The sequence below is a fragment of the Megascapheus bottae genome, chromosome 2 (genome assembly GCF_031878675.1).
Source record: "Megascapheus bottae isolate mThoBot1 chromosome 2, mThoBot2.hap1, whole genome shotgun sequence".
NCBI classification, from domain to species: domain Eukaryota; kingdom Metazoa; phylum Chordata; class Mammalia; order Rodentia; family Geomyidae; genus Megascapheus; species Megascapheus bottae.
In genome coordinates, this window is record NC_143510.1 from 17,266,571 (window position 1) to 17,279,938 (window position 13,368).

The 13,368-nt window shown below is 44.9% G+C and overlaps 1 protein-coding gene across 7 annotated transcripts in view; it reads left to right on the forward strand.

Moving 5' to 3' along the window:
* The first annotated feature begins 2,911 nt into the window (after positions 1-2,911).
* Positions 2,912-13,368, forward strand: part of Sfmbt1 (Scm like with four mbt domains 1) — a 100,486-nt gene continuing 90,029 nt past the window's right edge. For 2 of the 7 annotated variants that reach the window (XM_090321077.1, XM_090321093.1), the window contains exon 1: positions 3,785-4,057. Coding sequence is in view for 2 of the 7 variants with exons in the window: in XM_090321060.1 (XP_090177186.1) it covers positions 2,918-3,017 (100 nt within the window). In the remaining 5 variants the exon portion in view is untranslated. Of the gene's footprint in view, positions 3,018-3,306; positions 3,584-3,784; positions 4,058-4,600; positions 5,091-13,368 lie in introns of those variants that run through there. The other 5 variants (XM_090321060.1, XM_090321052.1, XM_090321096.1 and 2 more) reach the window with 5 other exon arrangements.

Sequence of the window (13,368 nt, forward strand, 5' to 3'; positions counted from 1 at the left end):
CAGCAAGAGGCTTGATTTCTGACAGTTTTATAATATTTAAATAAACTGAAAAATAATGTGTCCTGGTTGGGAAAATGAAATGTTATTTGTTCTGTTAAAATTAGTTCCTAGATTTAAGAATGATAAAGAAACACATGAGGAAATGCTCATCATCCCTGGCCATAAAGGAAATGCAAGTTAAAAAAAACCCTGAGATATCGTCTTACCCCAGTTAGACTTGCCAATGTTCTGAATGTGAACAACAACAAATGTTGGTGGGGATGTGGTGTAAAAGGAAGCCTACTGCACTGCTGGTGGGAATGTAAACTACAACCACTCTGGAAAGCAGTCTGGAGGCTCCTCAAAAAACAAAACATAGATCTTCCCTACAACTTAGCCACACCACTGCTAGGCATCTAGATGTCCTGCATATCATGAATCAATATGACAAGGACACCTGCACATCCATGTTCATTGCCACACTATTCACAATAGCCAAGATATGGAAATAACCCAGGTGCTCCGCAATAGATGAGTGGATAAAAAAAAAAATGTGGTACCTATACACCATGGAATTCTATACAGCAATTAGAAAGGATAATGTTGGGCCAGGAGTTTGGCCTAGTGGTAGAGTGCTTGCCTAGCATGCATGAAGACCCAGGTTTGATTCCTCACTACCACATACATAGAAAAAAGCTGGAAGTGGTGCTGTGGCTCACCTTGAGAAAGCTCAAAGACAGTGCTCAGGTCCTGAGTTCAAGCCCCAGGACTGGTGAAAGAAAGAAAAGAAAAAAGAAAAGAAAAGAAAGGAAGGATAATGTCATTTGCAGGGGAATGGATGGAACTAGAACAAATCATGCTGAGTGAGGTAAGCCAAGTTCAGAGAGACAAATGGTTACATGTTCTCTCTAATATGTGAAAGTTAGATTTAAAATACAATGGGCTTTGACAAATTATACAAGATTCTAGACATTCACATACAATAGTCTTAGAATCACCAAGGTGTAATACCCAAGCTCCTATTCATATGTATATAAAATAATATGCACATTGAAATTAACTCCAAAAATAAGGAAACAGAGGACCTTTTCTTAATTTGTCTTTTCATTTTCTGATGACTCTGCATTATTTACCTCATATATAGTGTCTAAAGGAAGGCAGGGGGAGGACACAGAATCAGTGGTAAAAAAGTGCAGCACGGCTTCACTGGACGTAGATGAAAGTGAACCACACCATTTGTGGGTAGAGATGGGAGGGAATGGGTGAGAATTAGAGATTATGCAAAAGGAAGGAAATGTACTAATTACTTGATGTAGGTAAAGGTAACTCCTCTATATATCACCTCCTAGACAACAATAAAGTTAAACAACTTAACAAAATAAATTGTAAAAAAAATAGTTCCTAGATTAATGTAACTTCAAATCAATCTCATATTTTTGGAACAAAAAATGTGATCAACAATAGGTATTTAATAATATTTACTAAGCACTTAAGTGCCAGACATTGAGCTTGTGAGTTATGTTACTTTCATTCCCATTATATAGACTGTAAGGCCTAGAGAGGTAACTTGCCAATTTCACAGGGCTGTTAAATGTTGAAGTAGGATAGATTGTCTCTCCTCAAAGCCAATGCTCTTAATGGTTATGTAATTATCCTGGACTGTTTATGGACACACAATTCAGTGTAGAACAAGTGATATTTTGAAAAACACAGACCTCAAAAGTGAGAATTAAATCTTGGCAGATGTGAGAAGGTCTTTCAAAGGACCAATATTAATATCCACATACTATTTGCTCAAACCAAGATCTATGGAAGGAAATGGAGAATTCAGACATACACTAACCCAAATCAAAAGCCTACTAACATAGAGTAAGGGAAAAAATTCTTCAGTAAATGGTTAGTGCGTAAGAAATAGTAATTGGTGACAGAGGTGGTGAGTTAAATTCACATTTTACTCCAAGATAAAGCAAAATTAAATGGATGCTGACAGTCATCCAATAATTAAATATGAGATCAAACTGTACATCGGTTTGATCAGATGAGGGGAAGAGTCACCATTAAGAAATGAAATGTTCGAAGTCAGAAGAGGTTCAAGTCCTCAACAGATGGATAGGAATGGATCATTTATTTGAGCAGGAATACCCATAGTAAATGCACAGGATCATTTGTGTTTGAATATCCAGTCATCTAAAAAAAATGTCCAGTAACTTAATTTTTACTAGCAGACAATAAAGTGGGGGAGAGAAACTGGCGCTCGTTGCTTAGGAATGTGCACAAAACTATCTACACTAGCTACTTGGAGGTGGTACGATAATTGTGGCAGCTCTTTGGGGAAGTCATATAACATTGAAGGAAAAGTCACTGTCATTTGTAGAATTCCACCTGGAAGCTTTTCCAGTCTCAGAAGTTCATCTCAGTGCAAAACTCAAGGATATATTACCAAACAATCACAAAGAAACAAACTATGTTAGGTGTCTAAGTGAATGATCAAGATACCTGCACACCTTCAAATGATTATGCAAACAAAGGGAAAACTGAAGTCAAAGTAGCAAATCCAAGAAAACGTGTGGCTGCAACAATGTAAAGATATGTATCTACATGGACTGTCTCATGCCTGAAAAGTGAAATTGTGTAACAAAAATGTATACTTTATTCTTTCAACATTGGCCTTCCCATCTCTGGTTATCACAGTCTTTTTAGTGGTGCTTACACAAAAACAGAAATCTGGATTCAAATCCAGCCTTGTAGCATGGCTTAGAGCAAATGTGTAAAGCGGGATGTTTTCCAGGACGGCTGAAATCAGCGAATTACGGAACGGTGTTGGTTTTCTGGTGGACGTGCCCCTTCCCTGATGGCCCACCTGGCTGGGCACTCATGGGTCCCAAGTTCCCCTTCCAGGGAACTTGGCGCAGGCGTGCGCGCGCGCTGTCCCTGTCCCATGGGCACCTGCGCTGGCGAGGGAAGGGATGAGCTCGGGAAGTGTAACCGCCCCTGGGCATCTCAGGCGGCGGCGGGGTTGTCGGGAGACACCTCCGAGTGTAAGTTTCTCCTAGCCGGGCTCCGAATCCTCCCGCCGGCATTCGGCGGCACCTTGGTGCGCGGACACCCAGACACAGGAGGAAGCCTGAGGGCCTCTCTTGCGCACAAAGGGCCCCCGAGTTGGACTTGGCAGGCAGGGGATCCGCGGTGTCTCTTTTAGATCTCAGCACGCAGCGGCTCCCCGACGTGAGGCAGCAGGCGGGTGCTGCCCCTTTGGACAACAGCCTGCGCCCATCGGGGACCTGGCAACCGTCCTGCCCTTTTCTCGCTGGTGCCTTGTAGCCCAAGGGGGTCACGTGCGGGCAGCGGCCGCTTCGCCCAGCCGGCCGGGACGTCAGGACCGACCTCGAGGACTCCGCCGGGTTCCCCGCCGCTCGGTCCAGAAGCCGAGGGGAGGTCGTTCCCCGAGTCGGAGCAGGACCCGGGCCGGCGCGAGGTCTCTGGAGAGCGTGTCTCCACGTCTCTGCAGGTCCCACGCGGGGCTGCAGCGCCGTCGGGGACCCGAGGCGCCCCCTCCCCGTTTGAAACCCACCCCGCCGCCCCGGGAGGGGGTGTTCTCGGTGAGGTACGGCTTGGGGACCAGAGAGGCGGGGATGGCACCGGACTCGCAGGCTCCAAGACGCAGACGCCTCGCCTCTGCCCCTGCCCGGCCGGGGGACGAGGGGAGGTCGGGCCCCGGGGGCGCCACGCGAAGCGCGAGGGGCGCAGGCTGCCGGGAGGACCGCGGAGCTGGGGGTGGGGGGGGCCGCGGGCGCATGCGCCCTGCGCCCGTGCCATATTGGAATGAGTCGGAGCGCGGAGCGCCGCCGCCGCCGCCGCCTCCGCCGGAGCGCGGGTGGAGGGGGGCGGGGAGAGCTGCCGGCCGCCCCGCTCCGCCGAGCCCAGCAGGAAGAAGGGCGCGAGCCGGCGAGCGCGAGCGGCGAGGGCGGAAAAAGCACCGGCGCGAGCGAGTGAAAAGAAGAAAAGAAAGAAAGAAAAGGAACGCGAGAAGGGGGGGAAAGAGCGAGCGAGCGAGCGCGCGCGCGAAAACTCCCGGCAGGTAAAAAAGCGGGGCCGCCGGCTGGGCCTTCCCGCGCGGCGGCCTGAAGGGGCGGCGGCGGCGCCGGCGCCGGGGCGAGAGACCGCGCGGCGCCCCCCCTCGAGGCGGCCGCGTAACTTTGCCAACGGAAAACCGCCGGGAGCTGGAGGGCAGCGGGCGCGCGGGTTGAGGCGCCAACGGGCGGCGGCGGCACGTTGGGGGCGGGGGCGAGATGGGGGGGAGCGCGGCGCTCGCGCGCGGCCCCGCGCACCGGCCGGCAGGGCTGCGGGGACGCGCCCGGACACCTCGCCGCCGCATTGAGCGGCGTCCGTGGCCGCCAGCCCGGGGCGGACGGCGCGCATCAGGCCCCGGGGCGGGGGGCGCGTGAAAGGAAAAGTGGCCGGACCGAGGCAGCGGCGGACGCCCAAGTTCCCCGGCGCGCTGGGCCGGCCGCGCGCTCCCCCCCGCGCGCGCGCCGCGCTCCCGCCCGCCGAGCCCCCGCGGACCCGCCCCCTGGGCTCGCTCCGGGCGGGGCGCGAACCCGCAGCTTGGTTGGGCGCGCCGCCGGGGCGCCGGGTGGCAACTTCGGAGGGCCCAGGCGGCCGCTGCGCAGTGGCGGAGCGTCTAGCGGCCGCCGCAACCGGTGGCTTCGCCCGCCGTTGTGTATCGAGCGGGCCTCCCGGGCTGCGGTGCTTCGTGCGCTGACGCCCGGCCTCGGAGCGGACCCGGCCCCCTGTTTCGAGGCGCTGGGCAGGTCCGTGACCGTTTGGATTTGGGTTTCTTCAAGTCTGGTTTTGGTGTCTGAAAAAAAAAAGAGGAGACGGCAGAGAGGGCGAGTCTCGGGGAGCGAGGCCTGCTCTCCGCGGAGCAGAAATGCCTTTCACCATCAGAAATAAATTTCCGCGGAAAGGATGTGCATGTGTTAAGTTTTTCCTGAGACGTTAGCTGCTCGTGTGGGGTCTAAAACTAAGCCGTCAGCCTGGGCCACCTCCGGATCTTGGCCGTGCGCGAGAATGGAGCAGGACGCTCTGGCCACCAAGTGGGCTTTTACTTGGTGAGGACTGTTCCCCGGGGCTCATACAAAACTGGGGGGGTAAATGGCCCCAAGGGATGTTTCCTGAGCCTTCCCTCGCAGAGTATGTTTTTGAGATCCACCAAAGAGGTTTGAAAGAAAATGCGATAGATTTTTGCTAACATCGGTGTGACTTTCCTTGAGCCACCTTTTAAAGATGTACTTTTATTTCCTCTAGAAAAATACCCAGGCACGAGACCTTACTGTTTTGACACGTTTGACAGAGACAAGTGTCATCAAGGCTTCCATTCTAGTGAACTGTAGGCAGAACGTTGAATCCTTCTAAGCCCACAGGGAGATTGAGAGTTCAGATTTGTTTGCAGTACCAAGAAAGTAACAATCTGGTGGAAACAGGAGTGGCCTAAAGTCAGGAAGCACTTGTTACTAGGGCTGTCTCTGACCAGTGGGAACGAGATATAGATTTGATTCTCCTTATTTGCTAATTGCGATAATCTTTCTGTGTACTTTTGGTTCATAATTTGGCAACTTCTTAAAATGGACTTTAAAAAATATGTTTTGAAAGGTGTTCACAAAATGCATCTTCTTATGTATTTTTCACTGAGTGTACGTATGAGGGGCTTTCATTGTGATATGAACATATGCATAGTGTGCTTTGAATACGTTCACCTCCACCGTCTCCCCATTGCTCCCCTCCCTTATTTTCCAAACGGTGATTGGTGGATTCCTTACGTTGTATGTTACAATATGCATCCGTAAAGAAATTCATGTAGAAAATAATCTTGGTGGCAATATTCAGGAAAACTTTACGTAAGACATTTGAACAAAGACGTTAAGACTATTGGAAAATGGAGTTGTGGCTCAGGTGGTGTAGTGCCAGCTTTGCATGAGAGTCAAGTGAGAACCAAGTGAGCCTGACACCCTGAGTTCAATCCCCAGTACTGGTACTCCCTCCTGCCATCCAAATATGTATCAGTGTGTTTAAGAAATCATGTATTTTAAAGTTGAGATGTAATTTATGGTAAGATCCTAATAGTATAATTGAATGATATTTCACATACGTGTATACCCTGATAAACACACAGATGAAGTTTTAGAACATTTTCAGGCTCCTGAAAGGCCCTCTTTTGTTCCAGCCCATTCAGGAAACACTTTTTCCCTCCCTAAAGACCAGTATTCTGACTTTAGTATCAGAGAACCTTGTAGGGGATGAAAAAGGAACAATATTAGCCAGGTGTCTGTGGCTCACTCTTGTAAGCCTAGAAGGCTGAGAACTGAGGATTATGGTTCAAAGCCAGCTTTCACAGGAAAGTCAAGAGACTTATCTCCAACTAACCAACAAAACGCTAGATATGGAGCTATGACCTAAGTGGTAGAACACTAGCCTTGAGTAAAAAATACTCAGGGACAGTGCCTGGCCTGAGTTCAAGTCTCAGGACTGCCACCAAAAAAAAAAGAAAAAAAAAACGGTGAGGAGAACTATTAATAAAGGGAACAATTAAGTTGAAGAATAGCAGGTACATAAACTTGGATTTGTTATAGTCTTTTAAGCTATGATTCTGTGATTTTATGAGTCTAAGGCTTTTACCTAATTTAATATTTGAACTGATTTTATAGTTAGGTTATTAGTTTTATTATTTTTTGGTCTGTTGTGGGACTTGAACTATGGGCCTGGGCATTGTCCCTGAGCTCTTCAGCTCAAGGGGTCCAGGGTGCCCTACCCCTTGAGCCACAATGCCACTTCTGGTTTTCTGGTGATTACTTGGAGATACAAGTCTCACAGACTCTCATCTGGGCTAGCTTTGAACTGTGGTCCTCAGATCTCAGCCTTCTGAGCAGCTAGGATTATAGAGGCATGAACCAGCATACCCAGCTAGTTAGGTGTGTGTGTGTTTGTTTGTTTGTTTTGTTGTTGTTGTTGTTTGGTGGGTCATGGGACTTGAACTTGGCCTGGGTGCTGTCCCTGAGTTCTTCAGTTCAAGGCTACTGCCCTACCCCTAGGCCTGGGCATTGCCCCTGAGCTCTTCAGCTCAAGGCTACATCCTACCTGGAGCCAAGCCCCATTTCCTATTTTATACAGGTAACTGGAGATAAGAGTCTCAGGTCCTTTTGTGCCTGCGCTGGCTTTGAACCTTGATCCTCAGATCTCAGCCTCCTGAGTAGCTAGGATTACAGGCATGAGCCACTACACCCAGCTTAGTTAGGTTGTTTTTGAGTTGAGGTAGTACTTTGTGTGTTTGGAGCTGTGGTTTTAGAGTCCTTATGTTCACAGTGCTCGTATTATTTTCTTACTACTCATTTTGGATATATTTGTGGACAATGGGTTTAAAGGATGAATCTCAAACTTTCCTACCAAGTCAGAGTTTATCAGTAAACAAATCTGTTCCTTAAAGCTTAGAATTTGCTAAGGAAATTGAATGAAAATTGATTTTTTTTTAAGTTCAGTGAATTAAGTATGTGGGTATAAAGCTTTGCTGACCTTTTAAATGACAACATAATTGCTTTATTTATATATGAAAGATATATACCTGGTTTACCAAATCATTAAAAAGTGAAAGCAAATGACAATGAAAGCAGAGACAGAAGGGAATTAAAAATTATGTCATGTGTGATTTTTTTTTTTAAAGATTTTTTTTTTGACATCTGACTATTTAGGAAGGTGAGTTTATATCATCTACTGGAAGCAAATACTGCATCATTTTGTTTTCCTCGGTGTGTGTGTGTGTGTGTGTGTATGCATGCTCACACGTGCACGCACATTTTTATGCCTTTACTTGTTTATTTTTATGCCTTGTTTTTACTGCCAAAGGAGAGAATTAGATGTTGTAAATGAATTCTTACTTTGTTATTGTCTAACAAAGGCCTGTGTTTTTTCCTGCAAGAACATCTGTGTGAGATGGAAAGTGAGGTGGTCTCAGGCTTGTGTTAGAAATGTGTGGGGTAATAGCCCGCACACATGTTCAAAGGTCTTCCTTTGTGAAGCAATTTCACTGAGTAATTCTTTTTTCTCAGCTAAGCAGTTAAATGATACAACTAAGCTGTATTTGGTTACTTTGCCCAAGGCCTCTTTAGCCAAGTGAGTACTTGATGACTTAGTTATTGTTGAGACAGATGTATTTATTTATTCATTTAGAGATTGTTTCTAGATTTCTTGGCTTCTTATTATTAAGACTGTTTAATTTAAAAATTGTTAAAACCTGCTGGAGCTGGGTGGTGGTGGTAGTGGTGGTGGTGGTTTATAGGTATATTCTAGTTAGTTATGAGGCTGAGATCTGAAGATTATGGTTTAAAGCCACCCCAGGTAGTTTATCTCCAATAAACTACTCAGAAAAAAAAAAAAAAGCCAGACTTGGAGTTGTGGCTTAAGTGATAGAGCACTAGCCTTGAGCACAAAAGCTCAGCACCAGTTCCCTGAGTTCAAATCCCAGGATCCATCACCCACACACACAAAATTATTAAAACCTTAAGAGATGCAATTAAAGACATACAGAATAAATAGGCAATTTGTAAGTTATGATTTTCCTTTAAAATACTTTGCCTGGGGACCGGAGTTTCACCTGGTGGTAGAGTGCTTGTGGAACATGCATGAAGATCTGGGTTCTATTCCTCAGTACCACATACATAGAAAAGCCAGAAGTGGTGCTGTGGCTAAAGTGGTAGAACGTTAGCCTTGAGGAAAGCCGAAGGCCAGTGCTCAGGCCCTGAGTTCAAGCCTCAGAAACTGGCCCCCAAAACCCCCAAAAAACAACAAAAAAAACCCAACTTTGTCTGTTCCCAATCTTACTGTATTTGTAGGGTATTTTTATTTTCATGGTGATAAATAGACTGAGATTACCTGTAGTATGGCTGTGTAGCAGGAGATGTCATTTTGATTCACAACCAGTATTTTAGAATAATTTAAATGAGAATGATGAGAATGAAAGAACATGTAAATGTTTGATCAGGGTGTTTTCTTTCAGAGAAAAGCATTATCTAAATAAGGTGTTTTGTACCTGAGAAACAATGTTTCTCTATATACACAGTTGCTAAATTGGATGAGAGTGTCTGGGGATTTTGGTTTCCTGGGAGATTTTGAACCATTCGACTGTAGGGAATGGGATTTTGATAGGATTCTTACCATTATTTAAGTGATGAAAAATGATTAGAATAGGAAGAATGTAGTCAGGCTACTGTAAGCTCATGTTTAAACTGGGAGCTAGTCTCACAGATTTTCTTACTGAGGCTGGCTTTGAACCATGATCCCAGCTAGGATTTGTAGCATGAGCCACCAGTGCCTACCTTGGAAGTAAATTTTTTAAGGAAGATTTCCATAGCAGGTGTAATAGAAGTCAGAAAGTCTGTTTTTGTTGTTGTTGTTTTGTTTGCCATTCCTGCCTTGAACTCAGGGTCTGACCACTGTCCTTAGGCTTTCTCAGGAGTAGAGCTCTACCACTTGAGTTATAAAACTACTTTCAGCTTTTTCTATGTATGTGGTACCGAGAATCGAAGCCAGGTCTTTGTGCATGCTAGGCAAGCACTCTACCACTAGGCCAATTTCCTGACCCCAAGTCACAAAATCTTGTACACTAGGATTTGTTTATCTCCCCTGGAGAGCACTGAAGGCTCTGAGTCCAACTGTGTAAGCAAGTTACCTTTTCTTTAGATGCAATTTAGGCATACTTGGGTATCAGATATTCCCCAAGCAAGATGATGAAGAGAAACTGTAAAAGCAAAGGTTACTAGAGGTTGAGGTCTCCTGCTTGGGGCCAGAACTTGTAAATCTTAGGATCTTATCTTTCTGAATTGTCACTGATATTCAGTTTTGTACTGAGTAAAAGGAAGCCAGACTTGAACTCATACCCGTAATCCTAGCTGCTCAGGAGGCTAAGATCTGAGACTCATGGTTTGAAACCAATCCAGGCAGGCAAATTCAAGACACTCTTACTAGTTAATCAGCCACAGGCTGGTAGATGGAGCATGGTTCAAGTGATAGAGTTCTTTCCTTGAGAGAAAGAGCTGAGCAAGGTCTTAAGGCCTAGAGGTCAAGCCCCGATATAAAAAGTTTAGATGTCTACATTAGCCTTCAGATATGGGAAGGACATGATTAGTAATCTCCAGAAGTTTTTGATTAGTCAAGGCTATGCTACCTTTCACTCTTACTTTGTATGAATATAACACCAGTATTTAGAAAGGTTTACATAATAATAATGCCACAAAATTAACTCTTCATTGAAATTAAGTATATAAACATCATTTATCAGGATCATAGGAATTGAACAGTTGTGTACTTTCATAATGGCTGAAAAAATATAAATTTTTCTTGTTTTTGCTTTTATTATTATTATTATTATTATTATTATTATTTTTCCAGTCCTAGGACTTGAACTCAGTGCCTGAACACTGTCCTTGGACTTTCTAAAGGCTAGAGCTCTACCACTTGAGCCACAGCACCATTTCTGGCTTTTTTCTATGTATGTAGTACGGAAGAATTGAACCAGGTCTTCATGTATGCTAGGCAAGCACTCTACCATTAGGCCAAACTCCTGGCCCCTATTATTTTTTTTTAATATTGTCTGGTAAATATGAGGTGAGTGTCCTGGATGCTGTGTGATGTGGCATAGCATCAATCATCCTCCCTTTGTGGCAAGGGCTTCTTTGTCATGAAGCCTAATTCTTGTTGTGCTAGTTTAGAAGTGGCATAGTGGCTCAAAGGCTCGGGGACAGTGCCCGGTCTCCCCTCCCTTCCCCCCCCAGTTCTAGCCCCATGGTAACAAACAAACCACCACCACCAACAACCCAAAAAACAACAACAAGAAAACTTCTGAATAACCCATTACTTCTTAGTGTAATTAATATTTATTACCTTCATTTTCTTTCTTTTAAAAGATTTGTCTTTTGCTCTTCAATCAAGAGATTATATATTTATACTTTAAGTACATTGTTTATGTATTATCATTAATACAAGTAACACAGGGCTGGAGGCATGGTTCAGGGGTAGAGCAATGGCCTGGCAAGCATGAAGCCTTGAGTTAAGTCTAAGTTATGCCAAAAAAAAAAAAAAAAGCCTGAGTATAAACTGACACCTGTCTCAAAAATAATCAAACTCATGTTCTCATGCTGCCAGTTTGAAGCCAGCCCAAACAGTAAAGTCTATGAGACTCTTTTATCTCCAGTTAACTACCAAAAATAGATAGATAGATAAATAAATAAATAAATAAATAAATAAATAGATGGCAGATATAGGGAGCTGTGACCGCCAGACCCCACTAATGGCTGTGCAAGGGATGTTGTGGGTTGGGTGGGACCTTTGGCGACCTCTTTTGATGAGTCTCCCTTCTCTGCAGCAGGTGCTGGAGGAAGAGAGTGCCAAACCTGTTTCTGAAGATACCATCCACCATTTCTTTCCCTAACCATTAATTTTTATCCTGTTTCAGCTTTCTGTTAACTTTGAGAAAAGTCTACAGTCTTAAGTTTTTCACAATCTTAGGTTCTGGTATAACACTCTTTCTATACTGCCTCCTTTGGCATCTTCCCTATTTTCCCTGGCCCTTGTCTCTGTCCTCATTGTGACCCCCTTTTCCAGAGTTCTAGCCTCTTCAGAACATCTGATTCTTCCCATTGCTGTCTGGCTAGAAACTTTTACACTTACTCTTTTGTTTTTCTGGGGCCTCTGCTCTGTAAACCATGCGCAAGGATCCAGCAAGGCCTTTCTTTGCTCCTAGATGCAACCTGAAGACTCACATTTTGAACATAGCCCTTGATAGCTCCAGGAGCCCTGTGTTGAGACAGACCCTTCTCTCTCTTTGACTTCTGTGTGACCTTTCCCTTGTTTCCTAGTCCAGGGGCTTGAACTCAAGACCTGAGGACTGTCCTTGGGCTTTCCTCAAGGTTAGGGCTCTGCCACTTGACCATAGCACCATTTCTGGCCTTTTCTATGTATGTAGTACTGAGCAATCAAACCCGGGTCTTCATTCATGCTAGGCAAGCACTCTACCACTAGGCCAAACTCTTGGCCCTCCCTTGTATCTTTATGTCTTTCTTAATTAAGTCATCTACATTAGATTCTGGGCCCTCTGAATCCTTTCTGCTGGGCTTCAGCTCATGCATCCTGTGCTTGTCAGACCTGTCTTAAGTTGGAGGCCTCTTTGACATTCAAAATCCACTTGTCCAAAATGTAGTCATATTCTCCCTTTTCTCCTCAGTGATGGTATTTCTTTTTTCTTCAGAAGCTTTCCTATAAACTCAGGGACTTCTTGAATTTCCAATCTCTGACTCCAGAATGGATAGATCTGATTTTTTGGTTTTCAGATGTATGAGATATGGAACTTTGGTCAAATGAAATTTTCCTAGGAAGCCCAGTATCTAAAATCACTAAAATACTTTTCTGGTGACAAAGGGGTAAAGGGCTAGTAGCATCCTGTCCTGCCAGCTATGTATCCCGGGCTATCCTTTTCTCTGAATTAAGGCTGGCAGCTGGTTCCTGGGATAGCCATTCCTGTGTAGAGTTATTATCAATACTGCTTCAGGGCATTCTGCATGCTTGACTGCCAGCTGTTCTGTACCCTAGTTCTTTTTTTTTGGCCAGTTGTGGGGCTTGAACACAGGGTCTGAACACTGTCCTTGGACTTTTCTCAAGGCTAGAGCTCTACCACTTGAGACACAGTACCACTTTCAGCTTTTTTCTATGTATGTGGTACTGAGGAATCAAACCCTGGTTTTCGTGCATGCTAGGCAAGCATTCTACCACTAGGCCAAACTCCTGGCCCCTGCACCCTGGTTCTTTTCCATTATTTTTTCTTTTGGAAAAAAAAAATTGTTTTTGGTTGATGCTGGGGCTTGAACTCAGGGCATTTGCACTGTCTCTGAGTTCTTTTGCTCAAGGCAAGCATTCTCCTCCTTTGTGCCATGGTTTCACTTTTGTTAGAGATAAAAGTCTCATGGACTTTCCTGCCAGGGCTGACTTTGAACTGCTGTCCTCAGATCTCAGCCTCCTGAGTAGCTAGGATTACAGGCATGAGCCACCAGCATCCAGCAGGAAATTTTTATTTTGATTGTCACCAATGAACATAAAATTAGTGCTGGTGATAGGTCTTTTCCAAGTAAAGCCACATTGGAAAGTGAAACTCATTGTGTGCAAAACTTTCCAAAATGGTTAAGGTTCCTTTCAAAATTAACTTGTCTGCTGTTTCCAATTTATTGTTATTACTTTTTTCTCTCTTTTTATAAGTGTATATTAATTGTACAAAGGCGTTTTGTTGTATTATTTCCATGCATGTAATATAAAGTTCTTTGATCCTGTTCATCCCCTAGTTACTTTTTCTTT